Source organism: Protopterus annectens, chromosome 17.part0 (genome assembly GCF_019279795.1).
Source record: "Protopterus annectens isolate FY-2018-M chromosome 17.part0, PAN1.0, whole genome shotgun sequence".
Classification (NCBI taxonomy): Eukaryota; Metazoa; Chordata; order Ceratodontiformes; family Protopteridae; genus Protopterus; species Protopterus annectens.
In genome coordinates this window covers 347,491,488-347,514,655 of record NC_056751.1, presented here as the reverse complement: position 1 = coordinate 347,514,655, position 23,168 = coordinate 347,491,488, and the positions used below count along the sequence as shown (strand labels likewise).

General features: G+C 34.7%; 1 protein-coding gene across 1 annotated transcript in view; it reads left to right on the top strand.

The window, feature by feature from the left end:
• Positions 1-23,168, top strand: part of SAAL1 (serum amyloid A like 1) — a 579,650-nt gene that overhangs the window by 408,430 nt on the left and 148,052 nt on the right. Inside the window, exons 11-12 of the mRNA XM_044059076.1 lie at positions 4,616-4,809; positions 17,299-17,391. Of these exons, the coding sequence (XP_043915011.1) occupies positions 4,616-4,809; positions 17,299-17,391 (287 nt within the window). The remainder of the gene's footprint in view (positions 1-4,615; positions 4,810-17,298; positions 17,392-23,168) is intronic.

Below are 23,168 nucleotides of genomic sequence, written 5' to 3'. Positions count from 1 at the left end.
TGTCTTGGAAATGAGAGCAGTGCTTTTGGCGTTGCAAGCTCTTCAGGACTCTCTACCCACCGGGACTATTGCAATTCAGACAGACAATATGTCTGTAGTGTGGTACATCAACAAGCAGGGCGGAACCAAGTCCTATCCCTTATGTCAAGAAGCACTCAGACTCTGGCAGTGGGCAATCTCCTCTCAACGGTTTCTGATAGCAACGCACATCCCCGAGAGGTCCAACGTCATAGCGGACAGGCTAAGCAGAGCTATTCTCATGCCTCACGAGTGGTCTCTCAATCAATCGGTAGCGGACAAAATCTTCCGCAGATGGGAACAACCTTGCTGCGACCTTTTTGCAACTCCTCTCAACAGCAAGTGCGATGACTTCTTCACTCTCTTCCCCCTTCCTGGGCACTCCCCCAGAGACGCTCTAGTTCACGATTGGCCCCAAGGTCCTCTGTATGCATTCCCGCCTTTTCCCCTAATTCCCAAGCTAATTCAGAAAGCAACCGCATTGAGATCCAGGATGATCCTCATTGCCCCTTACTGGCCTCGACAGGTTTGGTTCCCGTTCCTGCATCGTCACCTGCTGGAGCAGCCGTGGAATCTGGACCCAGTGCCAGACCTCTTGGTCCATCAGTCAGGCGGGCTGTACCAATCCCTTCAGTCTCTCAACCTCACAGCTTGGTTGCTCCACTTCCAACCTTAGCCAGGCTTCTGCTAATTTCTCAGCCAGTGCGTGAAATCATACTTTCTTCGCACAAATCTGCCATCAGGAAGACTTATGCTGTCCATCATGTTTTAGATTTTTTAGCAGAGCTCTTTCAAGCTGGTTCCTCCTCTGCCACCATTAGGGTCCAATTAGCTGCTATTGCAAATTTCCATGCTGGCCTGTCAGAAACCAGCATCATGTCCCACAAACTTTGCAAGGCCTTTCTCCGTGGGACTTGAACTTGATATTGGCTTCCTTGATTCTCCCCCCCTTTGAACCCGTGGCTTCCTGCTCCTTAAAATTGCTCTCCTGGAAAACTCTCTTTTTGGTAGCCATCACATCAGCTAGGAGAGTTTTGGAACTTCAAGCCCTCTGTATTCGTCCTCCTTATCTTGTGTTTCAGAAGGACAGAGTTTCACTTAGGCCTAATCCTTCGTTTCTACCCAAGATACCTTCTGAAACAAATCTGAATCAGACTATTGATCTGCCTGTCTTTTTTCCTAACTATTCGAACAAAGCTGAACAAAATTTGCACCGCTTGGATGTTCATAGGCAATTACGTTTGTACTTGGACAGGACTAAGCAAATAAGAAAATCAGACCAACTCTTCTTATCCTATGCTGAGGGCAAGCAAGGACTGCCAGTTTCCAAAGTAACCTTATCCAGGTGGTTGTCCTCTATTATTACCTTGATTTATCAGCTCAGACATAAAGAACTCCCTGCTAAACCTAAATGTCATTCCACCAGAGATTTAGCTACGTCGGTAGCTTTTCAAGCAAGACTACCAATGGAATCTATTTGTGCCGCAGCCACTTGGGCCACTCCTCATACTTTCATTTTGCATTATAAGTTGGATGTGGCCTCTAGGAATAGAGCTGAGTTTGGTTCCACTGTGCTCAAGAGTCTGTTCCGATGAGCCACCCAGGACTAAGGTGCTAGGGACGCTGTCCCATCCAGCAAGAATGAAGGCGAGATAGACAACTTAACATCAAGACGTTATGTACCTACCATAACGTTCCATGTTAGTTGTCCTCTTCTCGCCTTCTTTCTTGTGTCCCACCCTCCTTCCCCCTAGCCTGGACAGACCGAGATGAGTCCCCTTTTGAGGCCTTCTTCCTCTGGACAACTCTGATGTACATTGTGTCCTCCTCTGTCCTTGTACTATAGTTTTCCTTGTGGTTGGACAGGTGTCCTTGAATCTTTCCTTGGTGTTAGCTCTGCCAAACGAGATCTGGGGATTTGACACCTAGCATTGTGGGATATAGGGAGGGCCTCGAGCCAGTAAATAGCTCTTGAGCTTTAGTAGATTGCCGAGTCGGAGCCGAGGATCGGCTCCAAACCCCCATCCAACAAGAAAGAAGGCGAGAAGAAGACAACTAACATGGAACGTTATGGTAGGTACATAACTTCTTATTCTCACGTTTCACCTCAGTTTTACATGGTCCCAAAATTTTGTACCACAAAGTGTACATATTGGGGTTGGCCATTTTAACTTCAGAAATCAGAACCTTGGCAGATTGTTTTGATGATGTCTTCCTTTTTCTTCAATAACTTTCTTATTTCTTCTTCTTATTGCATCTGCACATTCCTGCTTTGGTGATTCAGTCCTCTTACCTTTCAACTACATAACTTTCCATACTGTGTACGACAAAACTACCTGTTTGGCATTTCCACATTTTCCTGTAGTGCATTTTATAAAAACAATATACATATGTATACATGTATGCATATATATATATATATATATATATATATATATATATATATATATATATATATATATATAGCATGTGTACTAGTGTATATCTGTTTTAAGGCAATGTGCTTAAATTTAATTAAATATAATTTCTTGTTTGTCTACAAGGTGTCTTTACCTTCACCTAAATGTTTGCTATGATGTGATAATTGTTGTCTATATTTGTATACAGTTTAAAGTCTTTCTTTCTAAAATTGTATAACTACCTATCTTCTGCAATCTGATGTTGTTGTTTTACTTATTGTGGAGCTTTTCTCCCCGGGCCTCCACTGAAAATGGGTTTCTGACCCACTGGACTTTCCTGGTCAACAAATGTCAGTAAATAAATAAATGCATAATCCCCTGTACATTCTCCTTGTAAGACATTTGCTGACCTTTTCCAAAATACAGTCATTTGACACTGTAACATGTTTAACTACAAGGTTGTCCCAACTCACCGTATTTCCATCACTCTCTTCTGTACTCCTCAGCTTATGTCATCGCTCTACATCCTGCTCTACTTTATGTCTTCTACTTGAATTACTACCCATTTCTTCAGCGACAGCTTGGTATAACATTTCTAGCCTTCTACCATCTTCACTTCTGTGTCATTTATGGTACCATCCATTATTGCTGACTACAAACTTTCAGATCTGTCAGCCACCTGCTTTCAAACTTTCTCTAGAAATCTGTTATTGTTTTTTTCATTTCTTTGTTTGTTTAGTTTTCCTAATGTTTCTTCAACTTTTCTGCTTTTGCTTCAAGTTGCACAGCTCTCCATATTCCTTCTCCACATAGTGCAGGAAGACCAACACATTTTTTCAGAACAGCAATCTGCAGCATGCTCCTTGGAAATAGTAATAGAATTTGCCTGACATCCAGAAAATAGACCACAGGCCTAATGAGAATAACTGGATCAACAAAAACAAATAAATGGCGAGGCCAGTTAATCTTACATGTATGCTATATTTGAGTTATTTCTGGTTGAGGAACATCTGGTCATTTATTCCTGTTCCTATGCCAGTGTCAGCAGAGAGTGCACTGTGCTGTGGGCCATGCTTATGAGTTTTAGATTATGCAGATTTATGGTACAAAACTTCTATTTGCCTAAATTACTTTTTAGGAAACTTTGCAAAAGACTGAATGCCCTCTGTCTTACAGCAGAAGAAGAATACACTTTGCAGAAGCAAGAATGCATTTAAAATAAACAAAATTAAAAAATATATCAAAATAAAATAGCCTGTCTTTGCGGTTTATCTTCTTACTTAATTATTTAGTGTTTTTTGAGTTTCATTTCCTGACAGAGGAAGAGGGTGAAGTATTTCACATGCAGAAACCCCATAATTAGCAGTATCAACATTGATGTAAGTATTTAACAGATTCTTCAGTCTTGTCCAGGCAGCTTTCTTATACTAAAAAGAACAATTTTGATCAAGGATGTGTTGATATTTGTAAAGAGATATGCCATGCCTCAGGTTCACAGTGGTCCAGCTGCATTTCATTTAAGAAATTATGTATATATTTAGCTCTGAATGAACTAAGACTAAATTGGTGGCTTGTTTTGTTAAAAGTATGTTTATAGGGCATTCACACAAAATAAGAAAGGAAAAGATGAAGCGGTAAGCCTTATGAAAGACTGATGCTGATGATAAATCAGTTCCCTGCCCCATTACCATGCCCCTAGAAGCTATGTGTTCTTTGTAGGACATCATTGGCTGTAGCACATTTTCCTTCATTTGAATATAAATTGATCATGCCAGGGTTTTTGCAGATAGATTTAATGGGAAGATAGCCCTGTAATTGCAGTGATGTTCTTCCAAAGCCAGATTATTATGCCTTCTTTATCTATTGGTGAGGCCCATAACTTGCTCCTACTTACAGTACTTTCAGTGTGAGGCCTTTAACAGGTGCTGCTGACTTTGAACTGACCTTACAGAGGAGTCAGAGGACTGTGGCGATATGCCTATGTTGGAGGCATGTCGGTGTTGTTGCAGAATTAAGTTGAATGCAGAAGTCCATGTTTCTTCACGTGGAGAGCAAAACTTAGTGGAACTTTAATTACATGATTGTATGACAGTGCATTTGTTACATTTATTATAAAGTGGTTACAGGGTGTAATGGATGTCTAATTTTGAAGTTTTAATTGAGTTTGGCTCAGAAAGCTTTATCATTTTTTTAAACAGATATTCCTCTTGTTGGAAGTCTGATGAGAATATTGCAGTTTTTGGAAGATTGTCAGAGGACATCACCTGAAGGTTCTGACCAGATTCTGACAAAGAATAGTGAGGAATTTGATCCAGAGGAGGACATGAATCTAAAAGAACTGAAGGATATATGTGCAGAATTTCTGTCCACTGTGCTATCTAAAATGTCTCAAGTAAGGTTACACTAGTTTGCTCTTTGCTGCTATACTTTGTTATTTGAAAGTACCTTCTCTCACTACCAGAAGCATCATGGTTTACCTTGCTTTGTGTGTTTCAGTAGACTTTCTGGGCACCCTTTTAGAGTAAGTATTTACGCTTCAGATGTAGAATAGCATGTGTTGTATAGTCTCAGTTTCAGAGTTTGTGCACATCATGAGCACTTGGTAAATGACTGTACAATGAAGAGGAATACAGCACTATTGTTGTTAACAGACTTGTTTCTTTTCTAGATTCTAATTGGTGGTACATAGAGTAACTTTGGCACTGCAAGAAATTGCAAGAACTATAGGTCTTTGCCAGGAGTTTTTGTAAAAGTGTCATGATCACTTTAGCATTACTAGTATGTTTTCTGTGTCTTGGTTGTCTTACCTGTGTCTCAGTGTCTCCCTCATAGCTAAGGTTAAAATGTGTATTGTGTGACCTAGTCTTTTTTTCCTGGTCAAGTATAAACCTTTGTACTCTAATATAGTTTGATGAGCTTTATTAGTATGTTATGGAAGCTCCAGCTGCTGAAATTAAGTCTACACCTCCATGGATTTGGAAAATCTTCTTGAATTACTTTAAAATCTAGACTTCTTCCTAGAGTCCAAGACAATATGGTAGATATTAACTTCCATTGCTTAAATCTAATGCGTCATGCATCATGTAACAGTATTAGTGTCAGTTGTGCACCATGTAGCTTACCTGTCTTTGGTACAGGAAGACCAGAACGCTGTAGGTTCTATTACTACTCCAGGTGATTAGATTGATGAAACTGCAGTGCAGCAAAAGGAAGATGCTATATGCCTGAGTGTGCTGCCAAACTGAAGTCCATTTTGTTTGAGTTGGTGGTATCTCAGGTGGATGTAAAGATCCCATGGCACCTATCGAAAAGAATAGGGGCCTTATTTTATATTCTCATCAGAAAACTTCATTACTTACATAAATTTTAACTTTTTAACTGATATTGTATTTATCTTTTAGCCAAAAGTACATGACATTACATTTCATTTCCTTTTTTACATTGAACTCTTTATCAACATTTTCTTATCACCATGTATTTACATCTTATCCTTCCACCCTTTATTCCATGACCATTGTTGTCTTATTCACAGGATTTTGTCCATCCCATGTTTGACTAAATGATAACTCTTGACATCTTGTATTCCATATAATCTAGATAGAACTTGCTAACAATGTATCTATACTTTCAATAGTTTCCTTTTTCTCATTCTCAGGCAGTCCATATACAATCATATTCATGCTCAGTATTGAAAAAAAACATTATTTTTAAATTCTTTTTAACATAATTCCCATGTTTCTTTACTTTTAGTACATTTTATAAAACAAAGTTCCATTGTTTCTTCTACATTACATATATTAAACATTTATATCATTCACTTGTTAACATTTTATAGCTGCCTTGATAAGTAATTTTTCTGTTATAATCCTGTAAAAAATAATTTCTATCACACTTTTAAATCTCTCCTTGTTTTTTTACTGTTTCTTGTTTTATGTAGTAAAATCTTTCCATAATATGTTCATACCATTCTTTCCTTGTATTTTTAATATCATGCCACATGAACTTCCATCTTTTTTAGCATCTCATAATATACTTTCTTTTTCTATTTTTGAATTTATTTTCCCATATCTCTTTACATTTTACCCACATAATCTTCCCAGCATAATCATTTTGAACACCATTTATTTTCATGAAATCCAATAATAAATGCAGTGATGCCAGAAATACCACAGGCTGTATCAAACCCAAACCACCGTCCTGTATTTTACAGTATACATCCTTCCTTTTAATACGTCTTAATTTTGCTACCCATATGAATGAAATAATTTCTAGCAATTACTTTTCCATTTGTATAAGGAATGTAAGTATACTTCCCATATCGCCTAAAATATATAAAATATAAGAATGTATCTTAGCTTCATAGGTGTGTACTAAGCTAATGGCCCTGGGGCCTTTACAAGCCTAGCCATAGGATTACCCTGGCATAGTGCCACCCGACCTTAGTTCCTACTGGCTCTGTCGAGTAGAGCCATTGGTGTTATCCCCTTACAGTTTCTTAGAATATGACAGTCTAGATGTTTTCCATATATTTTTTTCAGTTCTTCCAGTAATTCTTTCCATTGATCAATAACTGTATTTTTTTCCCAAATCTTTTTTCTTAAAAGGTGAATTTCTGTTTGTGAAAAATAAATCCTTCAGATTTAACACTTTCCCCAAAGCATTTGCATATATTTTTATTCACTGTAATCCCATTTTGCTGATACAATTTTCATTTTCAACAACTGCTTCTTTTATCTTTTACAATTTTCTGCCATATTTAAATCATCAGCATGTACCGTGTGTAAAGGAATGTCAGTTTCATTTTGAAATTTATTTGTTCCTATTAATATAATTGCAGTAATGACTATAGCAAGTAGAGTCCCACTTAATGGGTACCCTTGTTTCATTCCTCTTATAATTTGAATTTCTTTGCTAAATTATCCATTAACCATTGCTGCAAGATATGAATTATTATATATTGTTTATATGACTCAAACTTAAAATGTAATCCATACTGTACAAAATTTCAAACATTTGTTTTTCATGGTCCATACTATCAAAAGCTTTCCCAACATCACAGGTCGGTAATCTGTTACTTCCCTTGTTCAGAATACTTCTCACTGTCTCCTTTACAGTAATCAATAAATGTTTTGTACATCTACTTTCTGTTCCATAAATACCTTTTCCTGTAATACTAATAATATATTTTGAGATCTTTTCTGCAACATTCACATAAAAAATGTTATCTGTATTGCTAAATGTCACAGGTCTCCTTTTTATAATATCACTTTTACCACTTTGTTCTTTAAACGTGAATTTCATAATTCCTTCACATGCCCTTTTGTCTGTAATATCTTTTTCAATTATTCATAACATTAATAATTTTTTTCTTATCCTCTAGCTCTTTATAAAATTCATATCCTATTCCATCCAGACCAGAGCACCCATTTCCTCTACATCTTCTAACACATCATTAAATTCCTTCTAGTCAGTCTTCGTTATTAAGGTCTTGGAAACATTTTTTTCTACTTTTCTAACATTCCAAATATCCTTTCCTCTCTATATTTTCACTATCATATAAATCCATAATATAGTTTTTCAAATTCTACCAAAATATCCTTTATATTACACAATTCCTTTTCATCTATTGTCTTAATGCATGCTATTTTCCCCTCATACTTTTTACCTTTCTGGCAAAACCTCTTCACATTTTTCTTGCAGTAAATATTTTTGTTTGTATAACACAGAATTTTTGTCATATTCTTCTGAAATACTTCATTTTCTTTAATTATCATTTAATTTTCATAATTTCCAATACATTCATCATGTTTCTTAATTACATCATAATATTGTCTTTTTTCATTTTTCCAAAAGCTTTTTCCAGCCTAATATATTACCTTCTATAGTTTTCTTTAAATAACACTCATCATTGGTCCAGTGTTCTATTAAAGGGCAACAGTGAACAATGGTAATGTCATAACTGTTCCATTTCTTTCTTAAAAGAAGTTCTGTTTTGCCACTTCACCTATAGGTCTTTGTTACATTTCTTTCTGTAGTACAATCCACAGCATTTGTTAGCTTTGATTTTATAGCACAGTGATCTTTAAAAAAGGTACTCTATTTTGAGTTTCTTATTTGTACCTAGTTGTTTCTTATTTGTACCTAGTTATTAGCTACCATGGAAATTTAAGGCTAAACTTCTTAAGACCTTTAGAGATTAGTAGCCTTATAAGTATATATGAACCTATGTATATATAATTTTTCTTCAAATGTATACATTTCCCCTTGTTTATTATTCTGCAAGTGTGAATATCTGTACTAATTTTCCATGCAATTTATCCAATATTACAATTAAAGTCCCCAGTTATAATTATATCCATTGTAGGTATAGCAACATATATCCATTGTAGTTCTAGCAAAATTTATCTCTTCAAATAACCATTATCTTTTCTTACTTTGAGTAGGAGCATAACCATTATCCTCCATACTTTTCCCCATCTCGTATATGACACACAATACAACTTCTCAGTTTCATACAGTAAAATCAATGTACTTTAAATCAATATTTTGTCAAAACAGCTATTGCCAAACTTATATCTTCACCAAAATTCTGTTTGATTTCTTTCCCTCATACTACCTCAGCTTGTTTCTTGTGTGCATTAAGCAACCTATATGTAATAAAATATATTACTGCTTTATAGTGTACATTTAGTAGTAACATTTAATCTTCTTTTTTAATTAATTACACTGTTTACATTTAGTGATTCAGCATTTTCCTTTCTTTGCAATTTTATTTTCCTTTTCTGCACTTTTTTCCATTTGAACCCTCTCACTTTCTTCATAACTTAAATGTTCAAATTGGCTTTGGACTTCTTTTATTCCCTTCCAACTTTTCCTCCACCACCATTTGTCTCATTAGAAACTTGAGTATTTCCTTCCTTCTCACCTGCAGAAAAAATCTCATAGTCTGTATTTCTATTTTCAACATTTCTTTCACACCAGTCTTTGTCATGCAGAGTGGCTAAGTTTTACCAGAAGTGATTAGTACTTCCACAGTTCCTACATTGCATTTTACATTATTTATTCCTTAGTGAAATTCTCCACATTTAGAACATCTTCTCTTAGCACATTCATTTATTAAATGTTCCCCTGAGCCACAATGAAAATACGTTTTAGGTTAACCCCAATATCTAAGCATTCCTTTTTTTCATTAATTACCATGACATCTGGTATATGCATTATGTTCCCTCTTTGTTATCAAGACATATCTTAACTTTCCAAACGTCATTCCATATATTTATTTAATCCATTTTTTTAATTTCGTAAACCTTACATTTTTTTCACCAAAACAGTCTTATTTGTTCTTCTGTCATTTCAGCTGTTCTAAATTGCACTTTAATTTTCTTTTGAACATTCTTTTTGAACCTTTTAATGTGTAATGGTTCCACAACATACAAAGCAATTTTGTACCAAACAAAGATAAAGGTCTTTCCACTTTGTCAAAATTTTCAAAAAAAAATTTAATTTCCTATATGGATATGCAGCCTTACATCTTAAGGTACAATCCCCAACAGGCAATATTGTTCCATACAAAATGTCTAACAGTTGTCTCACCATCTTTTGTTTCACATCTAATCACATATTTCTGTTTACAGTGTTTATAGAATGCACATTTGTATTGCTTCTTTCTTTAACAGTAACAAAAGTGTAAGTCTTATTAAATTTCTCCTTTATCTTAGTTTTGTCCTTGTCTGCTATTTTTCTTCAGAATTATTAATTTGTATTCTTGCCATTTGCACATCCATTCTTTCAACCTTTTTTGTGCCCTCAACCTCCTCTTGCATTGCATCTTGCAAACATTCTGAAACTATATCTGATCAAGAAACCACAATTTTACTAATTGTCTTCACTTCCTCAATCATCTTGCACAAAACATCAGTTTCCAAACCTACTTGCTGCACTTTTGCAACAAAATCATGCAGTAATCCAATATCCACAACATCTGTAGCCTTATTTTTCTGCCATCTCTGTATACATCTCCATGTCTACCAACACTCGTTCAGTCTCAAACATGATCCTCTGTTCCGGTAACAGCTCTATGGCAATGTAATCCAGAAAAGAGTAGGGGTCCTTTATTTTTATACAAAAATAACTCTTATTTGCAAAATATTTACATATTTAAAAATATTTACAAATGTACAACTGCACAAATCTGTTTTCACAATCATGCTAAATTTTCATCCCTGTTAGACCCCCCCACTCCTTTTTCCATAACTATCATCTGATTTTACTTAATGTTGTTGCTAAATCCATTTACTATTAAACATAATTTCATGTATTCTTTCATTCCACATAACCATATAACAAAGTAATGCTTTATCTATTCTTTTAATGAATTCTTTATTTCTATTGTTATAATACACATATTTAATCATATCCATGTTTATTTTATCCATTTCTTTTATATTTTCAAAAAAGCTTCTTTACATAGTTTTCCCTATAACATTTTTACTCTTTTACATTTCAGAAACGTGTTGTTGTTTCTTCATCTTGACAATGTAAACCTATTATATCACTTTTCTTTTTATATAGCATATTTCCCTTTACTGGTAACTTATCTGTTACCAGTCTGCAGAAAAAATCTTGCCTTTCATCTTTCTGTTTACACCATTTGCATCTTATTTTTATAGCTTTAATTCTTTCATCTGTTAGATTTTCCCAAGGTTTTACATAGTAATGTTTTAGCATTACATTCTTGTACTATATCGTTTTTGATATCATCAATTTTTATTTTCCACAAAAATATATTTCTTGGTAAAGTTTTATTTATGTATTTAGTTATACACTCTTTTTTTCTCTTTTATACTTTTTTACCATACCCCAACATTTATCATACTTAAATTTAAACGATTTTACTGCTAATCTCTCATCTTTTTCATTTATCCACTTTAATACTTTGTACAAATTTAACGAAGCAGCATGTACCACTGGGTTTATTAACTGTAAACCCCCTTCTTCTTTATTTACATACAAAATTCCTCTTTTTAATTAGTTTAATTTAGAACCACATAATGTTTATGCAATAATTCCTTTTCAAATATTGTTGGGTACATAAATACACTTGCTTAAGTACACAGTGTTTCCCATCAGTACTGAATTTATCAAATAAGTTTTATGTTCTCCATAAAAGACAGGTTTGTTTTATTTCTTTTGTTTTTCCCTTTGAATTCTACTTACATCTTTATTCCCAAATGCTGTACCCAACACAGAAATTTCATTCATTGTAAAATATATACTCCTTATCTTTACAAGGTTGGGAGGGTGGCCTAATGGTTAAAGTGTTTGCCTTACAAACACAAGGTGCAGGATTTGAGTCTCACAAGGGATAATTGGCTAGGCTTAAAATAGCTCACAAGGGCAGTTAGCCTAGTACTAATCTATGAACATCCCCTAAACCTTTACTTTTTTCTTTATTTAAAGCCATTCTATCATCTCGAGACACCAATTTGTGCAAATTATTACTTCTTTTATCCAGATTTTGTTTTTTGTAATTATTATAATGCCATCTTACTCAGGTGTTATGTACTCCACCTCCTCCATTTTGTAATTTATTTCAGATACTACCACATTCATAACTAATGCAAAGAGTATACAACTCATTGGACATCCCTGTCCTAAACCACTCTTCATATGTGCCTCTTGGCTTAACTAGCCATTTACAAGTATTACTACTATACCCTGACATACATAATTTCCTAAAGTTCTCACTAATAATATAGTCTTTCATTATTAGTCATAAGATTTCATGTCCAATTTTGTCAAATGCATTATTAGGGTCTGCTATCATGATTTTTACTTCTTCTTTTCTGTTCATAGTATCATCCACAATTTCTCTGTCATTAATAATTCTTGACAACCCTTCCCCTGTATACTATATATGCTGTCTTCCGTAATATTCCCATTTTAGTTTAAAATCTGTTGTGTATTATTTTCATAAATATCTTATAATCATTATTATTCAGTACTATTGGTCTGCAGTTTCACTGTCTTCTATTTTCCTTCTTTCATATGAATTTAAGTATTCCACTACGTAATTCTTTATATATAAAACCTTCATTAAACCATTCATTCAAAATCTTAAAAACATTTTATTTGCCAATCCCTTAAGTTTTTATATATTTCACAACCTATTCCATCTGGGCCTGCAAATCTATATTTACTTGTCCTAATACTTTATTTAGCTCATTTTAAGAAATCTTCTTTAACAACTCTTTATTCTCTTTTCTGTTACTTTTTTTGTATTCCATGTTTTTTTCACTACTTTCTTTTTTCTTTAAATGTTTATTCTACATATTGCACTACACTAGTCACAATCTTTTCTTGAGTTATTTTTATTTCTCCTTTTACATTTTTTTGTTTCTCTCATTATACTGCCATCTCCCTTTACTGATCTGCTTAAATGACTCAGTACTTCTTTTCTTTTTCCTTATTAAAAAAACTTTGCTTATATAACAATTCTTGTATTATTTCTTGATTCCTTTCATGTAATTCTTTTTCCTTGTCAAAGTACTTTCTATAATTATATTCTAGATCTTCCAATGCATTGTTAAATATTCTTTTATATTTTCGTTCTCTACTATTCTCACTTCATATTGCCACTGTAAAAAAATATCTTTTTCCTTAAATATCATCCCCATTCAGACCAGTTTTTATAAAATGTTCTCATAGTAATACGATAGTTCAATAAATGTATTACTAATCTCTTTTCTTCATTCCATGCTTTCTCATTTATCCTTTTTAGTCCTTTGCCTATTTTTTATATATTCTTGGTTTTCCTTTATCTTTAACCATATTGCAAGATGATCAGAAAATCCTGTTTCAACTACCTCCCCTTCTCCTGTAACTAAATATTCTGACACTATAAAATAATCTATTTCAGTTCTGTACATATCCCTTTTGTAAGTCTATGAATTTTTGTCCCAGAGTTTTAACTTACTACGTATTTTTATATAATTTCCTTTCTTTTTACGCTTGACTATTAAATCACAATTAAAGTCTCCTCTTGTTAAAATATTCGGGTCTACTTTTTCTTATCAAAAGCTCATGTTTTTGAAAAGAGAAAGTACAACTCCATTTACGCGAAAGTGCACTTAAACAAAAGTGCATTTTCCCAACTACCAGTTCACCGAACCAGTTATATTAAAAAAAAAAAAAAAAAGCATTACAAAGGCATTTTTGCAGGGGAGCAAGACCCCCCTTTCCCCCCACACCCCCACTAGTTTTATATATATATATATATATATATATATATATATATATATATATATATATATATCTACACACACACACACACACACATACCAACTCCGAGATCGCACTACACTGGGGAAATGGGTATATTCCCTTATCCCCACTGTAGTGTGCTTCGGTGCTGCAGTGTTTTTTTTTTTTTTAATGTGTAAATGGAGTCTTACTTTTTTCTTTTCGAAAGCACGAGCTTTCGATAAGAAAAGGTAGATGCAAATATTCATATTTATCACTACATAGTATAAAATCTGATGAAATAAGCTTTCCTTTCTTTACAATTGGTATAAACATATAATGTTATAATTCTAAAAACTTGTTCTGTCCATTTGAAATCTACAATGTTTAATCTTCCCATTTTCTCTAAATTTACTTCTAATATCTTTACTATATTTCTACAGAATATGGCTATTCCAGAACATCTGTCATTTCTCAAATTCCAGATTATCTGTCCTTCCCATAGTTCCTCTGTCTGTAGTCCTTCTTTATTTGTTAAAAATCTTGTGCCTTCTAATGTAATTGCATCAACATCACATGTATTATACCACTCCAAAATTCCTTTTCTTCATACTGTAGTCTTAATACTATTCACATTTATAGAAAGCACTCTAAGGTTTTTATTTTCCCCTTTTTCGTAGATTCATCGTTTCATAAGGTCATAGCTAATTACTATGCTAGATTTCTTAATAGGCCATTCTAAGCCCAACCAATTTCCCTCCCAAAGGTGAGAATCAGGCATTATACATTGTGTCTGGCAGTCAAACACCTTAACCATTATACCAAGCCCCATTCTTCAGTTGTATATATTCTTTTTCACCCCTTTCCCTTTTTGTGTGCTTATCCATTTACATTTTCTTTTTCTGTCTTTTACCCTTTTACCAGTGGATTTCTTTTTTCCCTTTACTACCTCCCAATTTAGGTCTTCTTCAGTACTTATTTCAGAACCTTCTTCTATGTCATCTTTATTATTTTTTTCTCATCTAATTTTTCTTCTATTTCTACGTTTCTAAAATTTCTTCTTTGTTCATTTTCTTCTTTTCCCTTTTCACTACTCTTATTTTCATTTTTGCTATACATTCATAAATGTCCAATTTTGTAAAATTTATAACATTTCAATTCACATTTTTGCATCATGTCCCATTTCCCCACAAATATAACATTTTCTCTTGTCAGTTATTTATACTTCTTTTCCACAAAAATATTCTCCTCCCAATGTATCATGCTTGGCATATGTATAACTTTTTTATCTTTCTGTTTTTAACTCAGTATTACAATCCCATCCACCAGTCCAAAACCCCCTTTTGGCATAAACTTTTGAAATGTCCAGTACTTATTTACATAAAGTTTTCAAAGTCTCTCTTTGTACCTCTGTTCGAAATTGTACATTAATCTTCTTTTTTATTTCCCTGTTAAATGTTTTTATCACATAAAGGTTCCATAGGTTACAGTCTTTCTTTTTTTCATATTCTCCAAGAAAATTTTCCAATGAGAAATACAGTCTCAAATGTAATGTCACAAAGTGCATGTTTGTTAATAAGAATAAATGCTCTTACCTCATGTGTTTTACACCCAAAGGAGCTATTAAGTGTCCCATACTTCATACCTATCCATTTCTTTGTCTTCTTTACTTTGAATCCTTACCATGTACTTCTGTTTTTCATTTTCATCTTCCTTCTTTTCTGCTACTGCACTTTTGCCTTATTTTACTTTCTGTGCAGATGTTTTCTTTTCCGCCTCACCACTATTCTTCAGGATTGTCTCTGCATCCTCCTTTTATATTTTCTCCATAATGCCCCCACAGGAAACATCTCCTTCATTTTCTGGCTCACTCTGCACCACCATTTCTTAAGTAAATAATCCTGCAACCCTCCTGACTGGAGGGTTGTAATTATACATCCATCATTAGCTGACTCATCTCCATCAATCAGGTTTCTTTGAAACATTTCCTCAGATTCCTGCACACATGCTCCAGCCTTGATATTTGCTTCCTCCTTCACTACTTTCACCACTGCATCATCTCATTCTCTCTGCATCTGCCTCAATGTTTCAGCGGGCTGCCTTTGTGCCTGGAATGGAAACAGGAAGTGCTCCTCCAAAATGAGTCCACCTCACAACAGTAATGAGTAGGGGATGTTCCCCAATGCTCTGTCCAAATTTCCCATAGTAGTATAAATACCACCTCAGGTTTCCCTTGAAAAGAGGTTATTAGCTTACAGTGACTAACCTAATCAGCAAAGGATAAATAAACAATAAGTAAATAAATGTAACTGTAGCTGTTGAATTCATATTTTATGATTTTACAGCTATTTTTTGCAATTGACCCGCAGCTGTGGCAGCCTTAGTAGCAAGTATGATTATCCCAATGACTGATCTTGAATATTGCAGGTTTGTCTTGGAGAATGTTTTAAGATACAGCTAGTTAGCATCCTGTGGAGGAACAGAGCCATATCAAAGTACTTTGCCAGTACTTTACAATGTTCACGAGTGAAAAGGAAATGAGTTGTATAGCAACTTTCATTGCATGTTTTAGAAATCGGTGCTACTCAGAGCACTAGTTACTGATGTACTCAGAAACAATATGTAATGCATATCAATGACATTGCTGTGTTTTATGGGGGTCAGTAAAAGAGATGGTGTTGCCTTTATTTTTACAGCAGGGGACAAGTATTGTAGCCCCAAGTACAGGTTAGCCATCCTGTCATTTGGTACAGGTAAAGAACAAACAAGTATGTCTTCACGCTATCCGTGTGTTAGAGCATTTAATAAAAAATGGTAAAGGCTGTATTACAGTCTACTTTCCAGTGCTGGTGTCAGTATGGTACAGGGATGGACTTTGGAGCAATATCCAGAAGAGGAGGTCCTGTAGTGCATTGAGGTATGAGATTAGAAGCTGCCAAGGTTTGTGAAGGACTAATGATCTAATATAAGGAACCTTTCAGTGAGTTTTGCAGTTGAGTGATTCTCTTCAACAGTCGCATTTTGATGATCTCTGAAGTTCCCATGCTTAGGGATATGTGTGTTCAGAGTGTGTGTTTCAGTCCCCAGGATTGCATTTTCAATATTTGTTATACTGAAATACTAAAATCAAATCTGGGGCAGTATATACTAAGTTCAAGATTGCAGTATCACAGAGTATTCCCCTTAAGTGGAGCAACAGTGACATCTTTGAGTGCAGAAGCTCTTTCCTCATTAAAAAAACACTAAGTCTATATCCTGTTGTATATGAATTCCAAAAAAATGTCATTTGTTGATTGCTGTGCTAGTGGAGGCAACTGCAATGACAGTGATGCTGGTGTCAAGAAGGCATGGGATATGTGAGCATGGTGCTACTAATAGAGAAAAAAAAGACCCTGTGAGGTGCAGTAAATAAAGTAAATAATCTAGGTGGTCTGACCTTACTTTATACTTAGCGCAATGCAAGAAATATTATATGAGGGATAAAACTGTTATAGTGTAGTGTGAGAGTCATTTCATTGAAGAAGACTTGTTTATACTTTCTCTTTGGCCACTAATGACTTGTACTGTGGTGATTCAGTCATTTCATCACAGTATGTTTTGATCTTAAGCATTCACTTGCACAACATTTCATTTTTTTCAGGATGATGTTTCAGAAGCTCTTAAACAAGGATTTTTATCTGAGAAGACCTGTATCACCGCATTCCGAAATTTACTTCCATTGTACATCACTTCTGTGAGTGTCTCTTTCTTGTCATTTCTACTTTTTGCAGTAAAACCTAGTTTCATTATCATAAACCTACAAGTTTTGTGCTTTGACTTTTTATACTTACAGTCCTTTAAGGTAGCATATTTACACATAATTAAACAATGAGATGAGGGGGTGTACATCAGATGCATTTGACTTACTGTTTGGGATATAGGAAGATGCAATGTAAGGTACTGAATTTTCAGGTTCCTATCAGAACGATGAAAAATTAAAATCTCGAACGCTCGGATGAGCAAAAACACAGGTAATCGAAATCGATATTGTGAGATCGCGGTACAGTGAAGATCGGAAAATTTGCCCTTTCCTTACTGTAGTGCGATCTCAGAGTTGGAATATATTTTTAGGGGGGTGGGGGCACAGCCCCCCACAATAGCAATTTCGATTACCTGCATTTTCGCTCATCCGAGCGTTCAACATTTTGATTTTTCGTTGCTTTAATATAGACCCGAATTTTCCAGGTGTATGACTCAACCTCATCCACCTGCCTCTCTCACGTGTCCTACTGAGCTTATAAAGTGGCCATTTGCTTTTTTTTTTTTTTCATTTGAATTTTTAGTTTATTTTAAACTTAGTCGATAAGAACATGTAGCTGTTTTCATGTTTTGGTATAAAATGGTTTGTCTATTAAAGGTGAAACATAGTATTGGGTACGATATGCACTTCTTTCTAGACTCACTTGTAGCTGCTGTTGCATTCATGGCATTAAGGAAATATATTAATATTTTATCAGTTTTACTTCAGAATATCAACATTAACAAAAATTACAAATGTGTAATTATAAATTTGAATGTTAGCCTCATAGCTTTGTCAGCTGTAATTTGTTTTTCTTTACAAAATTTTTGATGGATTCATCTTGGGGCACAGGCTGATGAACTGTTCCACTGAAATTTTACACTTCCATTCAGTTGGATGACTTTTTTGTTAGTATACTACAGTTTCATAGATGGTATATGGAATCGTCTTGTATGTTGCTTAGGTATAATGACTGTGCATCTTTTCACATGTTGGAATCCAGTAGATTACCTGTTTAAATCTGGACTAATGTTAGTAAATTTATAATGAAATGTTCACCAGACTGGGGAATTCAGTAAGGGTAGGTATGCATGGAGTGGCACATCTGTTTATAGTTCCCTTAATGTTCGCTCTGTTAAAAAGGTGGAAGGTAATACGGTTTGCTATTTAGATTGACAACCTGGGGTGGCACAGCAGGTAGAGCTGTTACCTCACAGCAAGAGGTCCTCTGGTTCGATTCTTAACCAGAGTGCCTTCTTCTTTGTGCAGTCTGTTTGTCCTCCTTGTGTTTGCATGAGTTTTCTCCTGGTGCTCTGGTTTCCTCCCATATCTCAACGACATTCCATAGGTGATAGGTGAAAATGTGTCTAAGTTTGTATGCGTTGTATGGAAGAACATCTGTGGCAGGACTAGCCACCCAGTGGTGTGAACAGCGGTTTTAGATGATTATAACTTTTGAAATGGCATCCTGACCCTACTTGCAGAAATGGGAAAAGGAGTTGTGGGATGGATGGATTTAGACTGAAGCATGGTTTAACATGTAACATCAAGATAAGTTTTTGTTTAGGAAAAGGATGATCAAAAGACAGTGGGGCAGCACTGACGTCTGGAATCCTTCTGATGCCTAAAAAAAAAAAAAAAAAAAAAAAAAAAAAAAAGCTTTAACAAACAACAATCTGGCTAGTTAGGAACCTTACCGCATGGTGGGGCACAGTGGATATCAGTGCAAACTTAGAAAATCAGACTGGGCTTGTTTTAAGCAGAAAAATAATCATAGGGATCATTTACAGAAAGTTTGATGTTTTAATGTTAAAGATGTAAGAGATGATCAGCACCTTGCAGGATTATACTGTCAAGTTCAATGTTAAGGTAAAAGACATTGAATAGACTGTCACACTTTTCACTCTGATTGTTGGATGGTATTGGAGGCAAAAGTTAGAGAGTTAAACTAGACACTCGGTTTTGCAGAGGATAGAACTGAGTGTATGCAGGCAAAATATAGACAAGGAAAATCAAAGCATGCACAATAACATAAAACTCTCTAGCATTCCTGAGCTTGAAAAATCTCAGGATTGTCGTGTTTACATAATAAAAATTGATGTATGGTCTGGTATTCTTAGAGAACTGACTTGAGTGGGCCCACCAGGTTCTCATCCTATATTAAAAAGGTTTGCCACATTCAGTCTGAAGAACAAGGTGTTATGGATGCCAGGAAAAAAAACGACAGTCAGTAATGCAAGAGTTTTTACAGATCTTGATTTCTCTCCAGCAAATAGAGCCCAAAGAGTAGCTTTCCAGTAGTCCATCAGGATTTCTGGGCAGAGTGGCTGATGATTCTGGTTTCTGTATCCTGCGCCAATAAAAGTACCTCAGGGTATGACTACATTTTATTCTCTGGATGAAGTGAATGTGATGTTGCCACAGTCTACCCTGAGTGTTTCATACAAAGAATGGAAATGCAGCAATCAGTCTTATCTGAAGTGGTATCTAGCAATGGACCTCACTATCAAGAGTCCCTGGAGCCATTTTTTTGTTTAGGAAAAGGATGATCAAAAGACAGTGGGGCAGCACTGACGTCTGGAATGAGAAACTAGTTCCGCTCGCTGACAGATATCTATATCTTTCCATGTTGGTTCATATTGCTAATGCATTCTTAATTCATGGTTTATTTTTCTGTCATTTTTGTAAAAAAGATATACCAAATATACTGGGGTGCTGGTTGTTTTTGGCAGTTGGGTGTTAACTTTTGTCGTCAACAGTGGCATTCGGTTACTTGTTTAAGGATGCATTAGCATGTCAAAATTTCAGTCTGCATGCAGATGTTATCAGCATATTTTCATGACATGGCAGTACCTAGAAAATGACTGCATTAATGTAATTTTTAAGTATAATGAGCCAGTACATTTATTTTGGACAAACTAACATATATACAGTATTGCCTTTTCCATTTTCAAAGGTCTTTGTGAATGCACAGTTGCCATTAAATCTCTTAAAACAGAGCTGAGGTTGGGGTGAAGATGCTACCATAATGGCTGAAACTGTGAGTAATGAAACATGTAGCTCCCAGTTGCTTCACTAGGGTATGCGTATTTTCAATTTGGCCACCTGACAGATTAGAGGCATTCTGTCCTTGACTAGAAAAGAGTAAACATTTTTTGGATCTATATTAGACTGTCAAAATGGCATTACAGCGAATGCTGTTCTGACGACACATAAACAGAGAAATCTGAAAACAGCGAACGCTCAGGTCAGCGATTTTTTCCTAGGGAAAAAAATCTTTTGGCCTGAGCCATGACATTGCCCTTTTCCCCACTGTAGTGCGATCTCAGAGTTGGCATATTTAGTTAGGGGGGTGTGGGGGGCAAAGCCCCCCACTTTATGTTTAACTAGTGCATTGTGTATTGTTGGTCAACCAATTTTTTTCACTAGGAAAAAAATCGGTGACATTGGGTTTCGTTGTTTTTAGATTTTCTGTTTGTGTTGTCAAAACGGCATTCACTGTAATGCCGTTTCAGCAATCTAATGTAGACCCCATTTTTATGTAAACCATTGGTGTGATTGCCATTTGTTGTTTCATTTGGTTATATGTTTGCTGTTGATCACGTTTCAGCAGTGCAGTGTCCATTGTGATACATTTTAAGCTTAAGGTATCTCACTTAGTACTGTTACATTTAAAGTGTCTCACAGCACAAGTTAAAACCAAGAAACATTCGTAGCTTGTAAAAGCTTTAATAAAACTATGTATACAAGACTTAACGTACAAACGTACAGAGCATACAGCTTTCGGGTGCAACCCTTCTTCAATGTCCACTAAAAGTTGTATGCTTAAGTTTAGAAAATGCAGTAAATCTGGACATTTTTGGTTTGACTGCCCTATGCTAGAAAAGGTTAGAGGGAGAAGACAGTATTTCAGAAGAAAGACAATCTGGTGATGCTATAACTGAAGATATTAAAGGAGATAACTGAAGAAGAAAATCTAACTAATATGGAGAATGATGATAGGAATGAAGTAGAAAATGTTTTACAAAGAGAAAATACTACATTGCAAGATAAAAGCAGTTGGGGCACTAGGAAGTGAAGAAGGGGAAGAGGGAGAATTTGAAACAGGTGAACAAGGAGAAAATGATGATAGATAAATTGAAGGTAGAGTACGGAGAAGTGTAAGAAAAATAAAATCTTGAAGAAAGAAAGGTGCAAAAAGGAAAGCGATGACTTGGAAGTATTATCACTGAATATAAATAGCATTTGAAATTACATATAGTGACTGAATAGTGTAAAAATAAGCATGGAGGTTATATGTTTATTAGATATAAGATGTGTGAAAGGAATAAAAAAAGAATTGAGGTAGTACTGAATAAAAAGATGTTATGGTCATTGGGAAGTGATTGTGTGCTCAGCAGTAGGACTTTTTTAAAATGAAGAGATAAAGATACTGGATGTAATAGTAGAAGTACTGGGAAGATTAGTGATATGTGATAAAAGGAAAAACGAAAGATGGGCAAGGATAATTGTACTTTATGCATACACTAACATGACTGGGAGGAAAAAGATGATTGAAGAGTTTAAAAACTGTGTCCTATTAAATATGCCGGTTGTTATGGTAAGAGATTTTATTAGTAATTTGAGAAGGGAGAGGGGGGAATAGCACAAGATATCAAAGTAAAAAGAGAATTTATAAGACATACAGGCTAGAAATTTAGAAAAATGACATACAAAATTTTGTGTCTTTTAGAACTGAAATTGATTATGTTGTATATTCAAATGATATGAAAAAAATAACAGAAATGGCAGAGTTTTCAGATCATGGAGTTATATGATATAGAATAGGAGATGACAGTGAAGCAATAAAAGAAGGGAATTGAATAAAAAGATTGACTAGAGACAGATTGTTAAAATAGCTGAGATGAAAAGGGAACATAAGATTTTATGGGAATGGCCTATAACAATGAGAGTAACTTAGAAAAATTGGACAAATTTGTGAAGTGCTTATAAAAAATACATTAAAATAATTTTATTTACAGAACAACAGTGAAGCAAATAAAAAAGGAGCACATATAATAAAATTATAAAAATACATGAAATGTAGTAGAACAATGTGGTGATTCAGTAAGGGGAATAGAACAAGAAATAAATGAAAAAATAGAAGCAAATGTTGAATATGTTTAGACAAAGATTCTTTTTAAAAAAGGACAAAATAGGACATTTCCCATTTTTGGGAAAAGAGACAAAATAAGAGAAGGAAGAATGGATGCAATGTTTGATGAATAAGGAAATATTAGCTATTAGCAGAAACAAGTAATAGAACTTGTGAAAAAGTTTGTGGGTAGAATGTATGAAAAGGAAGAAGTACAGGAAGAAGAGGGATTGTAAAAAAAAATCTGAAAATGTTAAGAATTCTCTAGAAAAAGATTTATTATGAGAGAAACGGAAAAAGCAATAAAAGAAGGAATGCAAGACTTGGTACGAGTAACAGACTAGGTTATGAATATTATAGAAATGATTGGAAGCGAGACATTAATATTCTGTACAGTATTAATGAATAGAGAAAAGAAAACAGGTGAAGGAATGTGGGGGGTGTAATTAAGTTCATATGAAAAAAAAAGAAAGATACTAAAAAAGTTGACTGATAACACTGGGAAATATAGATTTTGAAGATAAAACAAATGAAGACTTTGGCTGAAGTTATAGGAGAAGGGGTTTTCAGAATCAAGGGGGCGAGAGGTGAAGGAATT